The 25,988-nt window shown below is 38.9% G+C and overlaps 1 protein-coding gene across 1 annotated transcript in view; it reads right to left on the reverse strand.

The window, feature by feature from the left end:
* Positions 1 to 25,988, reverse strand: part of AFG2A (AFG2 AAA ATPase homolog A) — a 160,941-nt gene that overhangs the window by 90,693 nt on the left and 44,260 nt on the right. Inside the window, 1 exon segment of the mRNA XM_030270346.4 lies at positions 21,641 to 21,767. Within this exon segment, the coding sequence (XP_030126206.4) occupies positions 21,641 to 21,767 (127 nt within the window).

The following is a 25,988-nucleotide window of genomic DNA, read 5'->3' on the forward strand; positions in this document are numbered from 1 at the left end:
GCAGCCGCAGAGGCAAAGGGGAGGGAGGAGAGGTACCCAAAGCATATTTTCAACTCCCTTCCATAATTCAAAGAGTCTCTTAGTGATGAAACAATTTCCACAAACATCTCCTGTCCCATAAGTCACCGCTACTCCTTGTGGCCTATACCACTGCCAATAATTCCTGAGAAGCACAAAGGTTAACAAATCTGCAATATTATTAGATAGCTCTTGTAAAAAAAGACAAACCAGGAGTGAATCAAAGCTTTATCAGCCACTGATTACCACAGTCTATAAGAAAACGACATTAACATTCTCATTGCTGTTTCACACCTTTCTTACCTTCTGTAAGGAAATCTTAGCACAATCACTACCTCTATTTTATTATAAAAGTCATACCATGATTTTACAAGAGAAAATGTATCAGTTAAAGTGTGTGGTTTTAAAAAACTCAAATTGTAGTTATTTTCTCTATTTTCTAAGAAAGTACTGTAACAGCTGAATAAGGAAAGGTTATTTTAACCTCCAAAGGCTATTGTTCCCTTTTTTCTCCCAAAAATTGTCTGGAGCCAGACAACACAAGGCTGCTGTGCCCTGGGCTAGAATGGAAGGGGGAGGTATGATAGGAGGGGGTTGCCTGTTTACAATTACTCCATTCCTGTTTTTAATGAATCTTTCTGAATGACCACTAAGTGCTGGTTTTGTTCTTTGGAACAAGGGAGCTATTACTGGAGGACTAAAAAAAGGAAGGAAAAGGGAAAGCAAACGGAAAGCTGCCAAACTCCAGGGCGTTTCAAACACTTCAGCTGCATGTCCCGGAGGTAATCTGCTCCACAGGCACAAGGCTGTCCCCACACATTTGCAACCTCTTTTCTTCCTCTCCCTTGACATGCTAAAATGAAACAGCTGAGATGGGGGGGTGGGGGGGGAGGGCAGGAGATGGAGTAAAGAAATATTCTTCCTAAAGTACGAATAATTCTACTAAAATATGAAGAATTACATTATTCAAGTTTGAGTAATTAGAATTTAATCACTGTCTACATTTGGCTACTAATGATACTTGCAAGCCAGAATTCGAGAACCACATAAGGTGATGGGTCACTCTTGCACTATCATCTGCCTGCCCTGCAAACCATCTGATAGCTACACTCCCCAAGAATCTGCCAGTCCAGACAGCCACCACTACGCAAAAAAAAAAACCAAAAAAAACAAAAAAAAAAAAAAAAAAAACAAAAAACAAAAAAAAACAACAAAAAAAAAACCCAACCGTTCACCACAGCATCTGGATTTCTGGGGTTTTTTTTCCCTTGGCTGTTAAAGTTGAAATGCATGAGACCTTCTTCAAGAGTAGGCTGGGGACTCTGAGCAACCCAGTCCAGTGGATGCTGTACCTTGGAACTAGATGAACTTTAAGGACCCTTCCAACCCAAACCAGGCCATGATTCTGTGATTATTTTAGATATTAATTACATACTTCAGATTTACTTCTTACCGTATCTTAATTAAACACTGCCATCTCTTTCAAGCACAAGGAAGAATCAGTCTCATGATTAACCAAAAAGTGCCATAAGGACAGTCAACACATTTTCATTCAACAAAGCTTTTTTTTAAAACTTATACGGCACAGACATATAAAAATGGCACTACATGGGGCTTTTTTGTGTGATGTGGTTTAAATATTGTATTGACAAAGATTTAAAGAAAGCTCCTTACAGCCGCAGTTTGGGTAATGCAACTACATCAAACTTACACAAGTGAAACCATCACGTACCTCAGTAAATTACCAAGTTTTTCTACATGCATTACTCAACCTGACATCAATCCACTTTATTGAAAATTTTGCTTAGAAGAAATTAGTTTTCATCTAATCATAAAAAAAAGCGCAGCCCTCTCTGACTTGCTAAATGGCACTCCATTTATAAAGCTGGCTGGGGGTGGACAGTTTCAATTAGTTAACTGTTCATCATCTATGACATTTGTTTATTTACAAAAGGCACTGGTCTGCTACTGTGTGTGAAACTATCCAAGTTGCACAGGGATGTTTGAAATCATGGCTGGGATCACACCTGTCTGTAGTACTGTTCCTTACTGCACCATTTTTCTATCTTCAAAAGTGGTCAAATAGATCTGGGCATGTAAAAATATACCTTGTACATACCTACACTCTGTAGAGGTATTTGCACCTACAAGTACATGTTAACATTCACCTGCTGCATACAGGGCAAAGAGAACAACACTTCTGCATTGCTTTTCTGCTTGCCTGTTCACAATAAAAGAGTTTTTAATTTTGTTCCAGTTAATTGACAGGATGATGCCAAATCAACCAAAAAAAAAAGTTTACCTTCAAAGTGTTAGATTTTTAAAAATGCAACTGTATTTCTGTGATAAGTAGCAGTGCAAGAGAAAGTTTTTCTTGAACAAAATTAACTGGCATGCCCACATGGGATTCCTACCCTATAAAAGTGAAATAATATATATTATTTAGCATTTTGATTAATCCCATGTGTTTTTGCTACAGCTCACCATAAAGGATTTGGCAATATTTCCACAGCCAACATGATAAAACCAATAATAAAAATAAAATAATAATAAAAAAGCTTGCAACAACATATTCCCTCATAAAGAACTGTATAAAGCAGAAAACTGCTCCAAATTAGAAAACGAGCAACCAGTATTATACAAAAATTACCTATTTTAACATGTCATTTCACACACACCTTTGTCAGAGAAGAAATATTACTTGTGTACTCTCCATCCTACAAGCTGAGCATGTACTTAGAGACTTACTTACACCATGACTCATCTGATGACAAGAAGTTGCATTATTTACACTTTTATATATGGCAACCACATTTTATCTTTCAGGTTCCCTGCCATGGTGGCTGGAACACATTTTCCTTGAGAGGCAGCATATGACTCAAATCCAGATGGGCAAATTACCACACATTTGCTGCAGCAAATGAAGAATGTGCTGTGCAAAGGAAGAGTTACCATAACTTTGCTGCTGTTTGTGTGTCAAGCCCTCCACTTGGTGAGGGCCCTCCAAACTCCAGGAAGCACAGTGTGAGTAATAAAATCAACTTTAAGGACTTAGATTCATTTCAAAACACAGACATGACAAAACACATTTATATAATATTTCTTCTTAAAATCAGGATTATTTTATTACCTGAACAGAAAATCCCTTGTGTAATCTGGCTAAGATGCTTACCTCAGTGACACTTCATGGCAGTGATTGCTATGAGCCATTTTTTACTTTGATAGCTTTTTGAAGTCAGTTCTTTCATTAGCCACTTATCCCTGTTAGTCACCAGGTAGCTGCTTATCCTCTCAGTGTAATTACTTCCTTCAACTTACAAGGAATACAAGCAGATAATTTTATTCCATCTTTTTCCCCATTCCCTTTTGTCTTCTTTTTAATTAGCCAAGTTTAAAACTGTAATGATAAAAGCCACATTCCCTTACCTGAGAGTGCTAAACTCCCCGAAGGACCAATGCTGATCTCTGAGCCTCCTCCACAGCACCGTGCGGGCACTGGCCACATTGTTAATTACCAGAGCAAAAAACCAGCAAACTATTTTTATATCATGCCCATACTGCTCAGCATATATCTTTAACTGCTTTGTTTGGGTTTAGATTGTTGCTGTACTCAGAGCAGATATTTTCACTGGCACTGGGCCATCCATAAGTAATCCCTCAAACAAATACTTTGCACTTGGGAAATCTCTGGCAGGACCCTGTAACACTCACACACACACAGGAGAACAAAATCAAGCTGCAGCTGCCCATGCAAGTCTGCTTAACTCCCAGCATCTGCCTTTACAACTTTTAAGTGTCTTTTATCAGATTCTGTGCGGGTTTTATTTCTGAAGCTTAAAGGAAGCTATCTGGAAAGAAAGCAGAAAGTTTATCCCATGGAACACTGCTAACAGAAGGGCAACTTGGGGGTCCTCATTTCTTGGGGCTGGCAGGGACAGGTTTTTTCCTGTACAGTGCCCAGCGTGGTGATGGCTCATCACTGCAGCTCCCAGTAACCTTCCTGAATTTACCAACATAAATAGCCAATCCAGAGCCCAGACACTTCCCATCTGGATGATGAGATCAAATTTGTGGTAGCAGGAGGATGTTATTCTGTGCACAGACCAGCCACCCGAACACCATACCACAGATACGTAGCCTGTGGATTGCACTACTATTTGCAAGGCAGCAGAGAAATTATTTCTTTTAAGACTTGGCTTCTTTTTCTGCCCCTAAGGAGAAATGTGGTGCAGTGGTTACCAGCATCACAACCAAACACAGACTTCTCTCAAAGTCTGGGTGACTAAATGGATGCTATTTAAGAGCTCTGGTGCAGCTACAATTAGACCTCTGCTTCTCCACAAGCATCTAATATGACCACAAGCAACATCTCAATAATGTCATTTTGCAAACAGGGTGAGCGCTCTCTGCTTGCCTTCTGTCTGCAAACTGTGCCATGACAACCATATAATCCAGAGAACTAAAATCCACTCAAGAAACTAAGATTTTTCTGGATCCTTCTGTCCTTTTCTTTGCCACAAAGGACAGTAGGGGGATCTCAAAATTCCCAGCTTTTTCCTCTCCCCAAATCCAAAGTCCAGCTTTGTGCTTTGCAGACAAGACATCATGGACAATGGAGCTGCAGCTATTCAGAAAGCAGTATGTTGTCCAGACTACCCAAAGCACAGAGAACATGCCTGCAGAACTTTGTGATAAGCTGATTAAATTTGCTGAGCAAATATATTTTCCACAGCCAAATCTAGGTGAATCCTTTCAGGGAAAGCAATCCTCCTGTTTGGATCATCACCAACGCTCCAAAGATAAAGAGCCTGGAGTTTTTCAGAGACCTGATTTAATCTAGACAAATAATGGCCTTATTTTTCTTTTTTTTAATTCTCAGAATCATCTGCAACACTGTCATGAAACCTTAAAGAGACAAGTCAATCCAGAACTAAGAGGAAGCCCAGAATGCTTCAGTCAGAGTGGTTAATGCTGGACATTATTTCTTTAGGGGTATAGAGGTTTAATACCACAGCAGTCAGAGAATTGGAAAGAATTGAGACGCTTTTGGTTTTTTTTTTTTTTTTTTTGGCCTTGCTTGGCTCACAGCACTCAGGGAAAAGGTACAGCTACATCAGCATAAAGTCTCCACCAGAGCCTTCTGCCAACTCAGCCAGAGAAATGCAGCTTTTGGACATTCAGCTACACGAGCACTGTCACAAACGTGTAAACCTTGTCAGCAGACCAGACACGAGCAGAGCTTCAGGCAGGCAAATCAAAACTCATGCACAGGGGAGATGTATTGGCAAGTTACTTAAACTTCTATGAATTCAGGTTTATGTGTCATTTGATTGAATTTCTTCTCAGTTGAGGGCCTGCACATGCAGCATTGCTACTGCTAGCAATTGCCAGCTGACACTTCTCTGGGAAGTGTATCTTGTGTGAAGATTAAAGAGAAGGCAGGAAACGAGGGTATCTTAAAAGGAAATTCCCCACATTTTTTCCCCCCTCTCAGACTATAAAACAGGACAAAGATGATTTCAGGATTAAACACACAATATCTCTGTGGTGTCACTTACAGACCAGGTGAAAACTGAACTGAAACTGAGAGCACAAAAACACAGGACTGGGTTTTTTTCTACAGTATTTTCATCAAAGATGTAAATGTAGCAAATATGTAAAGCTACACCTAGCAGCTTTAATTTGAAGGAGAATAAAACATCCTTCCATTTCTTACTTTTTCTACACATTTTAGAATGTAAGACACCACTTCACATATCCTGAAGAGCCTGCATAAGATGGTAAAAACTAATTACGAGGCAAAGAAAACAGAACCTGAGATTCAGACCAGTGTCAATTTTGTGCACCTTTAAAAAAATAAACATTAAATATAAACATTATCAGAGAGCTAACAACCCTTTAGCAGAGGCTAAATATCTTCTATTAATTTCAACATTCATGTAGAAAAAGTCACTATTACAGTTATCTCTAATCTCTTTCTCCTTCTCTAGAGACTCAAAATAAATTTCAGAACTAACCAGATGGTCAGTAAGCATTAGCAAATGACTTTTGATAATAAAACCTAATTAGTTCTGACCTGATCTCCATCGTGCATTATCAGCTTTGGCCATCATAAGAACTTTGCAGTCCCACAACCACTGCAGACAAAATTTGGATACAAAGTCTGGTGGAAACCTTTACTCCCTGGGCTCCCCATGGCCCCTTGATTTTTTGCAAGTGACTTTAAATGGGACTAAGAGACATATAAGGAAATTTGTACTTGCATTAATGGTTCGTTTGTTATGGAGTTTTCACTTCCTTTTAACATTAACACATTCTGCAGATTTGCTATTCCATTTGACAGTATTTCAGGCTTCCTGGCAGAGTACTCCAGGTGCAGAGAAGATTCCTTGCTGAAGCCACAATTTTCCCTTTATGCTTTACTACAGCCAATTCCAGCCAGAATAACATAAAGCAAAGAAACAAAACCACAGCAGAGCTGTCATTTAAAAACACTGATTTTTTAAAAGGCTTTAGGGGTATCATTTATGAAACACAAAGAGATTTCCTTCTCTAGCAGTGTTCCAACACATTACTCTTTCGTGCCTCCTCCAAGACATGAATACACTTGCCTAAAATGTCGGTGAGGTATTTATACAAAGGCAACTCTTCAGAAACCTATTATTGTGAATACAAAACAGGAAGTACAGTAATTCCACCAGTATATGTTAAATAATGCTCAGTATAAACTGTGCTCTTCAATTAATAGGCAGTGTTAATCCCTCCAGGGAAAAGGGAGATGTGAAGTGTAAACTGAAAATACTGACTCATGATAAAAACTGTGAGTATTTTTCCCACAAAGTTTTTTGTTTTGTTGGCTTGTTTTCCATTATGGGGATTTTCTCCCTCTCCCCTCCTAATAGCAGACAGGAGAAAAAAGAAAGAAGAATTTGCAATATAAATGAAAAAAAAAAAAAAAAAGGCAAAGGTTGAAGTTCAATGACATTGTAGAGTGAAAAACATGAAAATATAATAAAGTAATAGTATAATAAATGCATAATGATACCTCAAACCCTACTACTCCTTTCAGTTCTCATGCTTTCAGGAACTAAGCTTTGGAATAACTGTGTTACATGGAAGGTGCAGCTCTAGGAAATTACTCCATTGACAACTTAAATACAGCTGTACTGTATTTAAGCTGTACAGCTGTACTGGTTTGCAAGTGTCAAATTATTTAGAATAGGATGTATATAAAAAGACCATATAATAAGAAAGTGTAAAAAAAAATTCTTTCCTTTTAAGCATTTACCATCATGAATTAAAGAAACTTATGGTTTTTATTTTAAAAAAAATTAATAAATGAAAAACACATACTCCATAGTGAGACAGACACTCCAAGTGTAAAATCAAAGCCCTTTCCTTACACATGTTGAATAAGAAAATATTTTTAAATAGACAGATTTCTAGAATGCTAGTGAGACAACCTAACCAGCAGTTTGCTCTTCTCAAAACATCCACAGAGGTTTTAAAAAAATAAATTCAAGAGCTTCCTAAGTCAAATGACCTGAAACAAACAGCCTCTGCAAATCCCAGAGAGAGAGAAATCAAAGCTCCTCTTTTGTAAGGTCTGACAAACCTATATCTATTTACACATGTGTAAGAACATCTCTTCTGACACAACTCTGCCACAGAGTCTCTCTTCCCACTTTCTCCTATAGGCATGGGATTTGGAAATCTCCGTGCAAGCTAACAGATGGAACTTTGGTTTGACTGCCATCTGCTGATCCCAAGTTTTGGGAACCTGAAGAGTAATTTAAAAATATGTGCACAAAACTTTCAAAATATTCAGTGTTTCTTCTTCCAGTTTTTGGTAACAAATAAATTAGATAACTAGAGATAACAGGTGTCTTTGTTTAAATAAACACAATTAGACCAAGTGTTCAGATATTTAGCATCCTTTAGCTAATTTTCAGATAAGCAGACACAGAAAATTTAATAATTTCATGTGCATAAGTGTTGAAACAAAAGCATGTAATGACCAGGACCATTGTGATAGTAAGAAACAGAATTAGGTGCAACAGATGCTCCTTAGAGGATAGGGAATCACAGTTGAAGCAACTATTAAAAAACCCAAGGAAAATACAGAATAATAATAGACTACTTTTATATTCTTCCATAAGGGAAAATACCACAAAACCCCATTTTACCATAAAAATATTCAATATTATAAAAAGTCTTTGCTTCACCATACCCCAGTGAAACACATACACAAAAGAAAGCAAACTCATCTTCTGGATCCTGACATTTGTTGTTCTGTTTCCTTCAAGAAGGAACTTATTGAAGGAAATACTTATTGAAGGGCTGAATGACGTGAATACACCAACCACTTCTGTGGAAGAGGACACGACTTGAAGTGGGTTTTTTTTCTAACCCAGAATGTTTTTTATCAGTACAAGCCAACATTTTGACACATCGCTATTGCTCAAAGCTGAAATCGGAAGCAGCAAGATTTACTCTTGCGTTCCATACAAGAACATTTCTTCTGGCAAAACCAGCTTTATCTGGTGCACCTACAAAAGATGACTGTGCAGCCTGTCCATGTGCAGGAAGTTATCAGACCAGGGCATCACGACCATCTGGCTGAGAAAGCACCAGGCTCATTTTCACTCTCTCCCTCATCTCTGGTGAGGTGGGAGAACTCCTGTATCCCACAAGATTTTTCTCAATTTTTTTCCTTCAGCAAAGCTTTGTTCTTTCGCTCCATTATTATATGAGAAAAGTAGAAAACCAAGTGAATATATTAATAATAATTTATGTATATTATATAAATATGTTATATTTATATAAGCAGACAATGTTAAAACTCAAAGGGTTCAGAATTGCCAAAACAAGCTTTGTTTCAGCCCTGTTTGTATGTATGCATGGTGTATTTCTGCCTAATCAGATAATGACTTTACTCACCCTTTTCTAGTTTCTGTAATTCCTATTCTGCAGACATCCAAATCCACACTGAGCTTTACAGTAAAGCATATACATAAATGATTCCAGTGTCAGAAGGAACTGCAATCCTCAGCTTGGGAAAAGAAAACTGTTTGAATGTGAAGAAGTTCCAGGTTAAGATCTTTTGCATCAGTACTTTTATGAGAATAAAATCCATATGAATAAAATGTAAACCCATGGAAATCCTACCACAGAAGAAAAACAAAAAACCAAAACAAACCAGGCTGCCATTTGAATAATGGCTTTGCATTTCTCTGTGAGCCCAAAACTTCAGGTGGCACGCCAGGTACACAAATTCTGGGGATTCTGAATCAAGCCACAACTTTTCTTCTGTTAGAACATTACTAATTAAAATCATTTATTTCCAAATGTCTTCACTCTCTCAGAAGGTTAATGGTTCCAATTAATATTTTTCCCTTCCTAAGAGCCTACATTATTTATGTTCTGTCACAGGATTGCTGGCAGATGACGTCAAAATATGCCTTTGTTGTGGAAATGTGTCTGCTTAAACAGTTTCTTTATTTGTGATGTGGCATCTCCTGTAAAACATACTCTGTTTTCACATGAAAAACAAAGGCAGGACAGAGTTCTATTATCTACAAAGCCAGTAAATGGTCTTGTACAAGTCTTGCACATGATCTAGAGCTTTCAGTGGCGGCTTCTTTTCTTTCCCTGCTTTGTTCACTAGAAAGTAACTAAAAAACCAAAAGTAACCCAAAAAAGAGGAAATACAATATTTCCCCTTCAGCCATAATTCTGAAATCTCTTCACATGCAGTGGGATCACACAGAGGGAAGGCTTTTGAGCTCTGTGAATGTTAATCAGCAATTTCTGGAGAAACAGTGACAGAACTGCACTTTATGCCTCAATTACCCTGCCTACAGCAATTACAGCTCTTTCACTTTGTTTCCATCACTCTTGCTCACAATGCACAGAGGAGACAGAGGCCTCCAAAATAAGGTGTCAGTCTTCTATAGGTAGTACACTGCCATAACTGCAGCAAGGAGCACAGCCTATTTCCATGTCACTGATTCATTGCACTCTTCCATCCCTTGACAGCACTTTTTCTGGAGAGCAGGCAGACATTTGAAGCAACATGATAAAATCCCTCCCTGCTGGTACACAGAATCAAACCATCATTTAAGAGTGATATCCTCTGAAGCCAGTCCTTCTGGGTGAAAAATAAGGTTTGCACTGCAGCTCCTCTGGGAAATGTATTGTTTCTAAGTACAGGTGGGGAAGCTCAGAGGAGCACAAGGAATAGGAATCAATGGGGAAATCTAGGATCAAGTCAAGTTACATTTCCTCACACCCACTCAAATGGAATTGTTAGTGCATGAAGACAACAGAGAAGCTCAGATATCAGATCAAACTGGTACTTAAGCACTAAAACAGGTATTTAAAGACTTTAACACACTTCAGCATGAAATGCATAAAAGAACAGTGCCTCAGTTTTATATATGTGAAAAAGAGAATTTTGTAACCTAGCAGAGGGTATTTACATTCCTTAATAAACCTAAAATAAATGGCCATTTTATAGGTGCGGGAACATGTTCCAAGGTGTGTGCTTGCCAATTACACACACCCCACATGCTGACTGATGAACACACACACCCTGGCGTGTGTTCTTGCTTACATAGCTCACGTGCCTCCCTGTTAAGTAATGGAATAAGACTTGCCTCGCAAACTGGCTAACACCGCCTCTCCTCGCTCAGTGACTTCTGCAGAAAGCATTCACTGCTAAGAAAAACAACTTCTGAAGCACAGCTAAACTCTTTGCAGTCTGAAGAAGACTCACTCTCGTCTCCAAGAACCAATGCTGTGATCCCTCCATTTTCTGTGCCACTGTCTGGAGTGCTTTCCTCCAGACTGGGCTGGCACTTGGCACTTTTCTTGTGCATTGCTGCCTACTGTTAAGACACGGCCCTCCTTACAGATTATTTTTTTCCTACAACCTAGTAAATCTCAATAACTGCCTGTTTCACTGTTTTCCTCTTTATAAACAGACAGGCAGGTTTAGGCTCTCCACACAATGAGGTATGCCATTATACAGAGACAAACTTCTTTTAGAATGATCATTCTCTTTAAGATTTTTTTTTTTGCTTCTACTTGCTTATTTTGCACCCAAACTGGCACCAAAAATACTGCCAGGCTTCTCATTCTTCTCCCTTTCAGAACCAATAAACAACAGTGCAAAGAAATACAAATTCCCCCAAGTCTGTTATATTGTGTGATGCTTTATCTCTCATTCCTCTGTTTCCAGTAAGAATCCAACTGTGCTTGTCAGGATCTGTTTGTAGATAATGTGCACTGGCAGGGGAGAGGACTTTCCTGTTACCTCTCTATTGTGACACAATACAGACCCCTTCATCTCCATCTATTTTTTCTGTATAAAATTCACACCTCCTTTATGAGGTTTAATACCAGAGAAATTACATCATATAGGAGCCATAATTTCTAATGATAGAATTATTCAAAGAAAAAGGGATGAAGACTGATGGCAAAGAACTATCCAAGACTCTCAGGAGACAGCAATTGGATGATGTTCAATGTAAGTAAAGGCAAAGCACCAAACATGGGAAATTCAATATTCTCTTCATAAATAAACGGATGTGCCCCGAGATGAATCATTACCACTTCTCGTCTTAATAGACAGTGATGAAAACTCCAGTTTGGTTCTTGGCAGCAGTCAAAAAAGCAATTCTGGCATTCAAAATTCAGGACTGCTAATAAAAAGGGTAAAATGAAACCAGAAAACATCATTGTGTACCACACAAACCCATATTGCACCTTGGTCCCCTTCTATCCAAAAGCACATAATAGATCCGGAAGAGGTTCAGAGGAGGGCAGCAAGAATGATCAAAGGCATAAACCAGTTTCTGTTTAAGAATACCTGACTCTCCTTTCATTGTGCACAGAACAATATCACAAAAAGCCCCCCAGAAAAGGGCAGTTCCCAAAATTATCTTTTCCAGTGCCTGACTGGGAACAGTACTTCAAGAAGATGCTGTAGACAGCAATCAAAATATTGCTTTCAAGAGTGTTCAAAGCACATATACCTGGTTTATGCTTTCCTGTAGTACAAAACTTCACTTGCCAGGGAGGGAATACATATACATTTAAAACAAAGGAAGAAGTGACTACACTCTCTTTAATTTATTTCCTCAGCTAGGTAAGAATATGTAATCTATAACCCCCAAAAGAAGCAGTCACTTCAGATTTCAAGAACTGCTGAGTCCCGCCTAGCACAACTCAATCAAAATACCCATTAAACTTTCAGACCCTTTGTTCTCAATCACCTTGTCATTTACATGTTTTTCTAGGTTATCCCAAAAAATATCACAAATTGTTCTGAGTCAGAGCTAACTCTTACAGTTGCCTATGCATCAAATCATACACAGCCTAAAACATGCAGAATTTTGTTATTATGCATATCCAATCCAACCCTGAGGTATCCAGTGACCTCAGTCACCCACCAAGTTTGCACTGTTCACAGGAGATGTTAACATCTCACATAGACATGGAGAGCCCTAGCTCTGCACTTCAGTGCACATCAATCCCTCCACACCCCTTATGAAATGATACATTATTAATCAGTCACCTCCGGATTGCTCCCTTTCCTCCTGTGCTACATTTTTACAGTACCACATTCAGCTTTATGTTAAAAATTTAACTAAGATCTTAGAGAAAGAACCTGTCTATCCTGAACAAACCTATTGTCTTTCAGTGTTATATATACTGCACAGGAATGGTATTTCCATTCATCCCTGAAAAGTATGTGCAGCACACGTGCAAGACATCCAGCTCTCACCACTGATGGAACAAATAGAATTTAAAGCTGGATCTCCTGTAACACAATAAAATTTTTCTTAAAATCAGCTATACAAAATTCTGCCTGTGATCTCCTATTTTTCCTTCCCCCTACAGAAATTTCACAAACAAATGGTTCTAACCAATTGAAAGGACAAATGATGGTATCTAATATCTATAAATAATATTAAATAAAATATTTGTAAAATCCTTACTGAGAAACAAGTGTATAACACCTAATCCCTAAATTCAAGTGTTCTTTGGAGTCCTTTACTGATGTAAAGAGCTTGACTGTATTTCAGCTTGCTTATTGTAAAGCTCTGAAGTTCAGAGGTTTCCTAAACCTAAAATGAGAGGCGAAAAGGTCACAATCTTTAAGTGTGCAACCAAATAGTGGCACTGTGTGCTGGCCATCTCATCCTCCCAAGCTGCCCTTGGTTCTGACACTAAACCAGTGACCTGTACAAAGCTGGGCCTTCTATTTCACCACAACTTCCCTTTTTCCTGGAACAGCTCCCTACCCTATTAGGGGAGAGATAACTATCAACAGTTAATATAGAAGTCACTCAACATTTTATATTATAAAATAATCTATTTAGTAGCTTATGCTATTCCGAGCTTCGACCTTCATGTCCTTTCCAAACTGGCTGGCTGCCTTAGACTGATTTGTTTTGTAATGCTCAGTCAAAACATTTCAGCTGCTGCATGAGAAGGAGACCAGGAAATATGTAGCTTTATTTACAGTTCTTAAAAATTAATAAAAAAAAAACCTCTTTCACCCTAACCTTTGAAGAGAGGTCTTGAGACCTGACCACATTACAGAGGACTTGAAACATTTCAATTTGAAAAGGCCTTGTAAGGCTTCTTGACATTTTGTAGATACCTTTTCCAAATTTTGCCCGCTCAAAGACTGATCCTACCAAGGCTGAAGGAGTCTGCAGCCCATGCTGGATTTAGGCTCCCAAAACTGCAGCAGGGAAGTGACTTCTCCCCTTATTGGAGCTGTTTGAATACAGTCAAGTAAAAGGAGAAAAAGACACCAGAACAAAAAGCCTGATATGAAGAGAGAACACATTGAAAACCAAGAGTCTGGACACTGGGGCAAAAGCACTCTTTTGTTGCCAGAAAACATCCTGGATAACAGGCAAAAGTCCCATTCTTGTACAGTAGACCCCACCAAAAAAACAGCAAAGCACTGAGCAAAGGAGATTAACGTTGTCAATTTATCACCTATTTAAAATAAACAAGTTTTTTGTGGTAGACCCAGAGGGTCCTGTACTGCTGATAACCATGAAGATCTCAGTATGACAAAAAACAACAAAACCTGATTAATTCCCCCACCAGAAACTAGTGATGGTTCATCTGATTTTAAACAGTGTTAATCAGAGCCCTCAAAAGCAAGGAAATGTGAGTATTAAGGTAATTAAACTAGAGGCAATTGTAATGACTTGCAAAAATAATTTTCTAAATGAATGCAACTTAATCGTGTTCAATGCACACATCTTTAATTAATGTAAATAGAGACTGAATTATGATGCATACACAGAGGATGAATGAACAAAGATTGTAGCCAGTTCTCAAGTGCTTGACAAACACAACATCCTCTATAATGCTATTTTAATATACCATACACAAAAAGCTGGACAAACACTATGCATTTTGCATCCACAAAAAAAAAAAAAAAAGCCAGGCAGAAGACTAAGTGCAAAGAAGGCTCTAAATGTGTCTGTGGCTACAGCACAAATACCCTAACTGCAGCCCTTCCTCGAGCTTCTGTAGCTCTCAGTATTGCACTTACATCCCTCCCAGTGTCAGTCCCATAAATATTTAAAATCCAAGGCTGTTTGGAATGTCTCTCCTTTAACCGTTATCACCACCCTAATGAAGCTAATTAAATATAACCAAGACTCATGCCATCCAGCACACTGACTATGGAATATGCCTTGCTGTACACTGCTTCTCTGCATTCTCTGTACTTTGCTGTACAGACACATTACACTTAGTTATAAAATTAGTATTATTTGTCTTGATAAAGTTTTTTGCTTTGTCACTAAACCTACATGAGGAATAGACTTGATCTAATGCAACACTGAGGAATTTATACCCAGTCTATGTGTACTGCTTACATGCCCTTCATTTTTAGAGGCATTATTCATTTTAACCCCAGCTGTTCCCATGAAATCTTAGAAATACAGCATCATTTCCATGTCACTTTTAAAAAAACCCACACACAAAAGTAACAAAACAAAAAACCACAAACCTCCAAAACCACACCTGCTATCACAGTTACAGACTCATTGAACCATGATGGCATTTACACCACAGACATGAATCTGAGAGCCTTTCCAAGCTCCTGCTGTGTCCAGAGGCTTGCTAGCACCCTGTGTACCTTAGCTGGACTCTGTGACCTCCAGGCAGGAGATCTGAGTAAGAACAAACTTTGGCCCGTCCCCTTTACCTTTCCATCTCTGGAATGAAATAAATACACATTGATACCTTGAAGTAAATTTTTTGTCATGTGCTGCAGGAAAGTTTATAAAAGTATAAGTGATGCTAAAACACACAACTGAGCTGATGCAAGAAATGCTTTCCACTATAAACAAGAGAAGGGAGTATTGACTTTTCTGTTCTATTTGAAGTAAAACTATTATATTTTTACATATATTGTTTAAATGTATGTTTTCACAGACAAAATAAAGCCAACTTGTCCTGGCCCTATACTATATCTGCTAAAGGAGAAAATATGCAGACCAACAAGTTTTCCCTCCAACCTTTCTTTTCAGGCAAGTAATAAATCTTGAGTGAAAAAGTCACTGTGCTCTTCAGCTGTCACCACTAAGATTTTGTTTTTAAAACCATAGCAGCCTTAAGGCTGATTTACTACTCAGCCCTCCACACTCTGACAATCGAATAGTTGGAAACAAAAATCACTTTTGCACACCTGGAAATATTTTATTTTCATGAGAAAAAGTCTTCATCTGTGAAGATGGAGGCGTGGGGGGAAGGGATAGGAGACAGGGAGATTCAGGTGAATCTTAAAACCTAGATTTTAACTTAAAGACACACACATATATAAACCCCAAAACTACTTCTGCATATTAAGAGTGGTCAAGATCTTTAGAAACCATGGATTCTCCATGTAATCCAGCCTGAAAGTCTGGAGGTCTCGTCTCAGCCAGTAAACAACATTGCTCATCAACTGTACTGATTCAGCCATTTCAGTTTGGCAAGTGAAAAGGACACGTGAAAACTTCTCAATAATAAGTGTAAAGATCTGATATCAATAGAGGCAAAGTTGAACCTCTAAATAACTTTCCAGAGAGCATCTCCTTGCCTTAGAGTCACAGGTATAAGAAAATTAAGAGGAAAAACTCAAACACATACCAGAAAAAAACAACTGATAGAAAATGTGATGGTGCCAAAATTGTGAAAGTATTTTAGAACATCAGATCCTCTTTTCAATGTAATGTAGTTTGATATAATTTTTCCCTAAAGCTTCATTTTCTGAAAATTTATTATATGCTCCAGAACTATTTTGTCTTCAAAAGAAATCCCACATCTTCTGTTATTTCAAAGAGTCACACTTGCACCTGGGCAAGATGATGTAAATGCTCTAGGTGCTGGCTGACTGAAAAGGATACCCACAAAATCTCACTCGCTGTTTTTAATCCCAGGGTTTTACAAGAACATAAGGGGTGTCCTTTGACAAGCAGAGAGGCATTTCAGCATTTAAAGTAAAAAAATATTAATTAATGGTTTAGCAGAGTGGAGACATGTGGTGATTGCATTCCCATATTTCAATTCCTATTCCAAAATACTGCATCACAAGAATACAAGAGGTGGGAAAGTTAAATGTTCCTGCACCATTTCCTTCTAAAAATCACCCAGTCTTGGGTCCCCTGTCCTCTAACTCTGGATGAAATCTGCACTACTGAGAAACGGCAGCAGGAGACTTATCCCCCTTTCCTTACTCTTCTCATTCCTTTCCAGTGCAAGACATATGATGGATTATGTGGTTTCTGACTCTACAGTTCTATACAACACTTGGGAAAAATGAAATTCTACCAGGTCAGAGTTGTAACACAGAAATAACCGTCACTGACATGTACCTGGGCAAAACAGAAATCACAAACAAGCAGCTATGCAAACAGGAGAATATACAACGTGGTACTGAAGTAAGACTGTGACACTGCATCACCTGCTTTGTAACAGCACATGCACATTTCCAGACAATAACGAATAAATGTGCAAGATACTTTCCTATTCCTTCTAACTTGTAAAACTGAAAACTTAAATATTTTAATCTCTTCCATGAGCCTTCAGAATGAGTGAACTTTGATGTTTTTAAAGAGGAAAGATTATTAACTTTTGCTGCAGGCAAGAAATTATAATTTCTTTACTGATTCTGCCAAATGGTTCTATCATGCATTTTTTATTTTCATCAAAACAAGCCACTTTAAATTAAGATTGTCCCATAACTACACAGTAATCAACATTTTGAGGGGCAGGTCAATTTGATACATTTCTGCTTGATTTCTCTACCCAGAAGACTCTTTCAAATCCAACTGAAGCATGGGGGGAGTTAAATTCCCTTTCCTCATGCTTGGCAGTTGCTAGGAAGAATATCAGCTGCAGTTTGTTTTATTTTGTTCATGCAACCAGAACAGAAAACTCAGCATTATTCACGTGACTCTTAAACAAAATAAGCTGAATTCAAAGCCAGCAGTTAATAGAATGAAGTCAACAAAGCTTACATAAGGAGCAGGAAAACTTGCAGGTGATGGAAGAGGAAAACAGTAAGGAGGAAGGCTAGGGAACAGGAAGTTCTTTAAAAGCAAAATAAACATGCAAAAAGAGGCAGGAAAAAATCCCCTGCACTGGCACAATATGCAAAACACATGCTTTTACAGCAACAATCAGGATGGTTGGAAATGGGGAGCCGAGCACTGCTCTCCTGTGCTAACAAAGCATTTGTAAAGGTTCAGCTCTTCAGTATTCTGGTACTAGGAGAGCTTCCAGTTTAAACTACACTGAAGCCCATGAATGCAGACAAAATCCAGACCATCATCAATCTGGAGACAATGGGCAATGGTGACAGCACAGCTTCCCATTAATCTTCATTTGTCTGATCACATCCTGTCATTCTTATGCAAATAGCATATTTGAGGATACTCTTTTCTGCACCCCAAGATAAGGAGAAGTGAAGCTGTCAGGAGTACCAGGATGTCACCCTGTACCACGGGCCATCCCTTCACTCAGCGCCTCGTGTTTTACATCACAGCTAAAGTGTTTGACATTCAAATTTGACCCAGCAGGAGGGAAAACCATCCATTGCAGCAACGTGCATATGGCTTCCTGTGCCAAAACATTCACCGAGGTCCCTGGGGATCTGACAATCTCTCTTTTTCCCTACGTAACCTTGCTAATGGAGTTTGAAACGCTGCTTAAGAGGGGAAAAATATATCTGCACGGGTAGGTAATGATACCAATTCACCCTTCTTACACTAGAAGTAAGCCCAGCACTAAAATACCAGGAAAACAGGTTCCACTGAGAAAAGGAAAAACAGGACACACAAATCCTGATGAGTTGGTATAGGTTTTCTTCCATGGAAATCTGTCACACCACACCTGAAAACTTGTTCACATGTATGTCTGGACAGAACATTTCACTTCAAGCTGAGCAATTTATACACAGGTTCAAAGAGCTGTGTGTGGGATAAGTGATCTCTCATTAGGACAACTGATACATAGGAAAATACAAAGAGGCTTCGAACCATAAGCAGCTCCTTAAAGTTACTGCTACATATTTTAGGCATGAAAAAAATCACTCCTGACTGGGTAAGTCACCAAAACCAAAGGCAGTTTTTCCAGTTATTGCTCATCAATTCTGCTTACAGAATGAAGAAGAAAAGGAAAGATTTTACTATTATTACTGACTCAGAGTGTTTTGTTTCTGTATCACTTTCAAAGAATGTTCAGAACATCTTGTTCCAGAATATTTTCCTTCCAAGAGAAATCACTTTCTGTACCATACATGGCTGAAAACAGTACGTGCTGGGTTTGTATTCTTACAGAAAACAGAAACTATTCCAAAGTCTCCACAGCATCACATGAATAGATGCAAAGTAGCTGAGACAAAAACACAAGACACAACTTTAGGATGCAATAATATTTCAATACAATCATCATGACATCTCAGAGAAATATGTTATTAATAGGCATCCGTGACAAGTCCAAACAAGTTTCCCATTACACATAACTTTGTATAAAGTCTGACTCAAGTCTATTCACTCTCCAAAAGCAACGTACTGTAGTGTTTGCAGGGATAATGAAGCCTGCACTAGGCTCTGGGGAATACCCTTACATTTGATATCCCCACGTGCTGTTTGCAAATTACAAGGATTAATCATCACATCATTGTCAGTTAAGCAGGAGCCACATAAATTAAAATGCTGGACGGATTGTTAACAATTTTGCAGGCATAGACACCTTAGAAAACACACACTCCTCAAGCATTTCTTGATTTGAAAACTGAAGAATAGTCACAAACAAGTATTCCAGACATTTTCCCAGTCCTTGGAACTAGAGAACAGAAACTGCATTGCACTTTTATACCATATGTAAAAGCCATACCTTCAAAATTACTGTATAGTCGCCATACACATCTATGAAAACAGGACACTCACTTATTGTCATACATAATTATTTACATATAAAATATTAATTTAACAAATTCTTACCTTCTCAAAGGGATCATCAATTACAGACTAAACAAAAAGCACTACTGAAAGATTTCCCATTAGTGAAGCACAAATGCCTTCTGGTGTCACCTTCTTTCTTCCAGGGAAGGGGAAAAGTACAACTCATACACTGCAAATATTGCATGGACCCAGGAGAAGATGGTGGCCTGGTACAGCCTGTCTGGTCTTGATAACAAAACTGTGTTGCTCATTCTTAAAAGTTCATATGTACAGAAGACGTTACCTTTTTTTGCATCATATCAAAATGAAAACTTTCATTCCCAGGCTAAGAGGTCTGGATTTGCATCTGGACTGATGTAGGTACAATACATAGTAACTTTGGTTCTATCCTGAAGTCCTCTGTGTTGCAGGGTGGCACCCCTAACTCATGGTAGTTCTGCCAGTATTTCAAATAAAACTTAATATATGAGAAAGCAGTGCTCACTGTGTGCCTAGGAGAAATCCAGCAAAAGGGAGAATGACTTAGAACTCAGTTTCCAGGTGGTGATGGAAACAACACAGTAGAATGTTGAACTGACACCAATGGAAATTTTCCTGCTGTTCAACAATTAGAATGTATTCCAATTCAGCTTAGTCTTACCCCAAAGAACAGTTACCAAAAAAACTCCAAACCTGTCTCAGCATACATCGCAGTTGAGACAGCCACAACACACAGAGCATCACCATACAATTTCAGAAGGCTTCAACCCACACAAAGTAACACCATTCCAGAAGGCTGCAAACACCTGCCCTTCCGGTCCTTCAGCCCAACCTTTTACACCCTGATGCTGATGCACTGCACCTGTGTGCCCTCTGTTCCCTTTTTGGTTGGTCAGTGCCCCTGGGCACTCCCTGGCTCATTGCTGTCAGTGCTGCTCACCTGCTGCTCACAGCTGTGCCCACTGGGGATGAGGTCCAGCCACAGCCCCACTCCCAAATACCACAAATTGTGTGCCTACACAAATTGACAAAAGTGAAATCTTGAAAGTTTCAATCTTGCACAAGCATACTCTTCACTGATGAGTTTTATTACCTTTTACTGAAAACTCTTTGCTAGTCCTGCTTTGCCATGGCAGGCTCAGAGATAAATGTACAAGTAAGCTCTGAGGAAGCCTTTGTCAGGTCTCCATCAGCTGTGTGGCTTCCTTCAGTGCAAAAAGGAAGAGGCTGTGTTCTGGAGCCAAAAGGCAAGGTTTTTTTTCTCAAGACTTCATGTGCATAAAAGCATACCTTAAACATACACATTTCATATGTATTTTATGTCTGAATGCTCCAAGAGAAATAGAAAACACTATTCCAAAAACAGCTTAGAATGTGACAATTATTTAAGAAACTTAAAAGAAACTCTAAAAAGGTAATAAAAACTTAATGAATTAACGTGTCGTCAAACTCAATAATGTTGTGAAGGCAAAAAGCTGTGGAATGAAGAATCTTACCAACACTACAAATCATATCTTAAAGGAAACCACTTCAGACTGATCCATCTACTGCACTTAGCTGTGAGAAGACACTGCAGTGGTAAACTGTTTTAAAGCGGCTTTCCTAGTGGGTTGCTGGGTTGGATTTGTGCTTGGACATTTTCTGTAGTGTGTGTTACAACCGCCCAGATTTTATGAATTTGAAAGGTTCTTGTCACACTAGCAGAGCTGCTGTGGATTTGAGGAGAAATTTGCCTGTTTACAGTTGGTAACTGAATTGCTGAGACACTTAATCCTTGAAAGGAAGTAACTAATGAAACCAACAAACTCCAGCAAACTCCTGCATAAACAAACACAACAGAAGCAAAAACCACAGCAGCAGTTTAACAGAAATGTTGCTGCACTAGTTCAATGAGTTTGGCTTAGGGAAAACTTCTTCTAGGAAACAGATACTTAAGGCTACCATAAAACATTTTTTTCTGTTAAAAATTCTGTAGAGAGGGGAAAAAAAGTGAGGGACATGAACCATTCCTCTGCCTTGTCTTCATTTCTGAACTTCTGCTCCTCATCATTAAGTTGATCAGAGAACAGCTTAGAGAGTAAAAGAGGATGGAATTATAGCAAAATCTGGTCTTTTCAAGAGAAATAAGATATAGATAGTGCATCTATTTTTACCTTGTCTATCCTATCCGGTCTGTTTGTGGCTGCCAGAATTGTCACATCCTTCAGCTGTTCTATCCCATCCATTTCTGTCAGCAGCTGAGCCAAGACACGGTCTGCTACATTCCCAGCACCTGAAGAGCTGATTCACAGAAAAAAAAAAAAGTCACAGCGTTATCTTTGCCTTCCTAGAAACAGGAGAAAGGAAAAGATACACTCACTATTCCTTCCAATTCACCTTTTTGCCTTAATTCTTCATAATATTTATTTTAACCTTCAACCTCTGAAACAGCATGAGTGATATGAAGTGAGTAAAACCAAATCAGAGAATTTGAGTTCCATAGGTTTTCTTGGTATTCAGCAAAGCAACTGAGATTTGGGTTTTTTTACTTATTGCCCTGCTATGGAGGTTGTAAAGAACTTAGCACAATGTGGGTATCTGGAATAACCATTTTTTAAGAAAACTGAATTCACGCAGCTTCTTTACTAGTCAGACAAACCTTCATTTTTAGCACCATCCAAGTGAGAGCTTACACCACCCTATGCAGCATAAAAAAGCTAGGCAGTTATGTGTTTTGCAGAGTTGCTCTACATTTTCATATTCTCTCTTATTCTATCACATAAGAATAAATTGAGTGTTGACCAACTGCCCCATAATTGCATTGTCAGTCTTTTAACTCAGTTTGTTTTCCAGATACCACAGAAAAAACCCAACACTAAAAAAACTGAAAACTCCAGTTTTGAAATCACCAATATGTAAAAAACCTAAGCAGACAAGCATAAAATATTCCCTCTGCTGAGAACGGGCAGGGAAACTGAAGCAGGCTAGAGACAGCACCCAGACATTGTACCAAAAACGCGAGTTTTATGCTCCTTTGCCAGAAACTGAGAATCCTGCTCTTGGCACACACCAAAACCCCATTGTTTTCCACACAACCTTCCCCTGTGGATGGCAGGCACACACCTCCATCATCTTTCACTAAAAGGACTGCTCTTCCAGGGCTATTCCCTCCTCTGCTGCACAGGGGAAGCTTTTACTTCTCTACCCCTAAATAGACTCTTCTCAATTAAATTTGAAAAATTTAATCTCTCCAGTTCTTATGGGTCCCTATAGCCTAAGAAGCAAAAAGAAGTCTGATATTTAAAACAAGACTAGATCTATACAGGATTAAGATAATTTTTTAATCTCAATTTTTTGGAAAGTCCTATTCCAAAAGTTCCCTTTAATGTTTATACAGATAAACAGGCACCTACACACCCAGAAGTGCTGTACAATCATCCTGATAGTTTCATTTTCCAAAAGTAAAAATATTAAATAAACTAAAATGTAAGTGCTCCAATTATTTCCATCAGACAGAGAGTGCACAAACACAGCTGTAAAGTTATTACACACTTATATTGATGCAGCACTCCCACCTACCAGCAGCCTTCCCGTAACCACAGTGATGTCCCAGAGCCAAAGCAGCAGTAGTGGCTCCATTTATCTTGTACAGCTCCAAATAAATCCCCTACACCTTTCCTATCCTACAACCAGTTCTACAGTTTTCCAGAGCAAAAAAGTCAACTTATCACACCCAGTCTGGAAAATATCTTAAAGGAGCTATAATAAATGTTGGCAAAGAAGGTTGCTAAGAAATATTAGAGAAGGGACTTGGGTTACCTGGTTGTCAGATTCTGGAGTTTCTGCAGCCACACTGGAAATTCCCAAGCCATACTTGAGCATTTCTATCATACCCATGGGTCAGAGTCCCACTGACTTATAGAGGGCTGAATGTGATAAAACACTTCAGGTGTTGGACATGGATAGCAAATGCTTTTGGAAAGACACACAGCTTAAAGGAAATTAAAATCAACTTTGTAACATTAGCTAGTCTCAGTAGGGATCCAGGCCTCCCATCTTGCAGGAGTTTCAATTTTACTCCACTTTATACCCAATAGACTGAGAAAAAGAAAATGCTAAGCAAAGAAAAAAATAATTGCAAAGCTGGGACAAAAATGTTAACATTATATGAGATGATCTGAAGCTAGAAGACTTTGGAGGAGATGCTAAACTTCTCTTTGTTTCCTCAAAAAAAGAAAAAAGTAGTTTTAGAGAAAGGTGGCTAGAACAGATATTACATCTTTCCCCATTGTAAACATTTCTCTTACAAGCTTCTGACTGAAAAAAAACCCCAAAAAACCAAACTAAAAACAAAAAATCCCAAACAAAACAAAACAAAAAAAACCCCAGAACCCACAACACAGTAAAGAAGTGTTTATTCTATGGAAAGTCCCCACAGAGAAATGCACATTGCAAAGACTTCCATTCAATTAGGGCATCATCAGAAAACTGCAATTAGGCAATCACTCATGGTATAATACAGCTCAAACAATAACACGGCATCTAGGACATTATTAGGGGCTTTATTGTTATCTCTTAAAAGTGAAGTAAAGAATTTTAAGTCCATGCATGCAAAAAATATCAGAAACAAAACCAGTATTAAGTGAAGAAGCAACTGGGTCCTATGACACCATGGACTTCTAATGTCAGTGCTCTTACTTACATAGTTCACTAAGCTATCACATGCTGCACGTTTTAGCACAGCCTACAAGAAATTAGCTTTTGGCTGAACAGGACACCCTATAAAAATCCCAGGCAGGCACAAGGAGAGATCTCTTCCCCAGCTGCTGGGAGCTGCCTCAGAGGCACGGTGTGCTCCAAGAGCTCGGGTGCTGCCCAAGCCGTTAATTCCAGGGGTGACACGCAAGGATGCGATTTTCCGTTTTCCCATGGTTTCCCAGCAAGGCTTCCAAATTAACACCGGCAAAGTTGATTAAGGCTGCCTGGAGTTTTGACGCAAACAGCAGCCAGAGAAACAAACCACGATTAACCCTCCAGTCCCACGGAGGCACTGCCAAAACCAACTTCCAGCCAAGGGGCTGCCTTGGCCTCCCCCCCCACCTCCACCTGACCTCCACACGTTGATGTCATCCTCACAACTGCCTGGAAATGGTCCTCCAAAGGCACGTCCTGGTACAAACTAATTTCCTGTCAACACGCTGCCTGCAAATCCAGGCAGCCAGAGCTAAGCCCCTCACATAATCCACGCAGGGCCATGTGTGTGCACGGCTGTGTGCACCAGGAGCTGTGATCCAACTAGAAATACCTTTGAAATAAAAAATGTGTGAGTAAAGAGAAGCCTGCCTGAGAAGTTCAGGCAACTGCTGGTGCTGCCCTAATGAAATACACTAGGCTATGTGTTGTTTTAATTTTTTGTCAACCCCACTTTATTTACAATCCTCAATGAAGTTTTTAAAGACAGAGAAGGTCATTACAACAGTTAGAGACAGAAATCCTCCTCTGTGAGATATTCCAGCTAATCCTGAAAGTGTCCCACCAGTCTCAAACAAAGCACATGTGCATTCCTGCACAGGCATTCTGCTTGACCACCAGAAAAGATTCCTGAAGCCTGTCAGGTAAAACTATCCACAATGGATATGAAAGACAAACCTGTTCTTGGTATATTACTTTGGCTAAAGGCATTCCCAATACACATTTTGGCAGAATAAACCATGTATTCTACAGTTTTACCAAAGACTCACAATTAATCTGAATTAATTCTGCCTTTGTCTGATGGACCTGAGATCAGGAACACCAACTCCAAAATCAATATAGCAGGAGAGAGCTCTCCACAGCTTTTATTTCTATCTCCTCTGGCTTTATCCAATGACCATTCAAGCCAGCTGGATTCATGTATCAGTGGGCACTGAAATTTCCCCCTGGACACCTTAAACCACTCTCATACTTCTTGCAGGGGATATAAAAGCAACCACAGCCCGATCCTATCACTGTACCAAGGAGTACATATAGTTCACTAGCTTATACAGATCTTCAAGCCAAGAAAATTTTGTTTCCAGACATAACCAGATGTATGAAATCACATTTAAATCTGTTACTCTTCCTGCTATAGGCATTTTTTTGACAGCAACTTCTTGTTTTGTTACATTTTTACTTATTTAATTTCCTTTCCTCCCCCCACCCTTTTTCTAACAGATTTTTTAATATTTGAAAACTAAAATCAGTCTGAGAATGCAGTCATTGCAGTTTCACCCCACGATGAAATTTGGTAATCATCACCACTGCGAGCTAAAGCAAACATACATTTGCATCGTCTGACCATCTACAGCACTTCTGAAAAAATACTAATTTCACTGGCTTAGCAATACCAGATGCCATTTTTACTGAAAAATGTATTTAAGTCTCCAGCACCACTTAAATTTCATAAAGGAGAACCAGTAACTCTCCATCCCACCATTGATTTCAATGGCACTGAAGACTGTCAGAACACCTTGGCTTCAGAATCAGGACCTTAATTACACTGCT

Source organism: Taeniopygia guttata, chromosome 4, assembly GCF_048771995.1.
Source record: "Taeniopygia guttata chromosome 4, bTaeGut7.mat, whole genome shotgun sequence".
NCBI classification, from domain to species: domain Eukaryota; kingdom Metazoa; phylum Chordata; class Aves; order Passeriformes; family Estrildidae; genus Taeniopygia; species Taeniopygia guttata.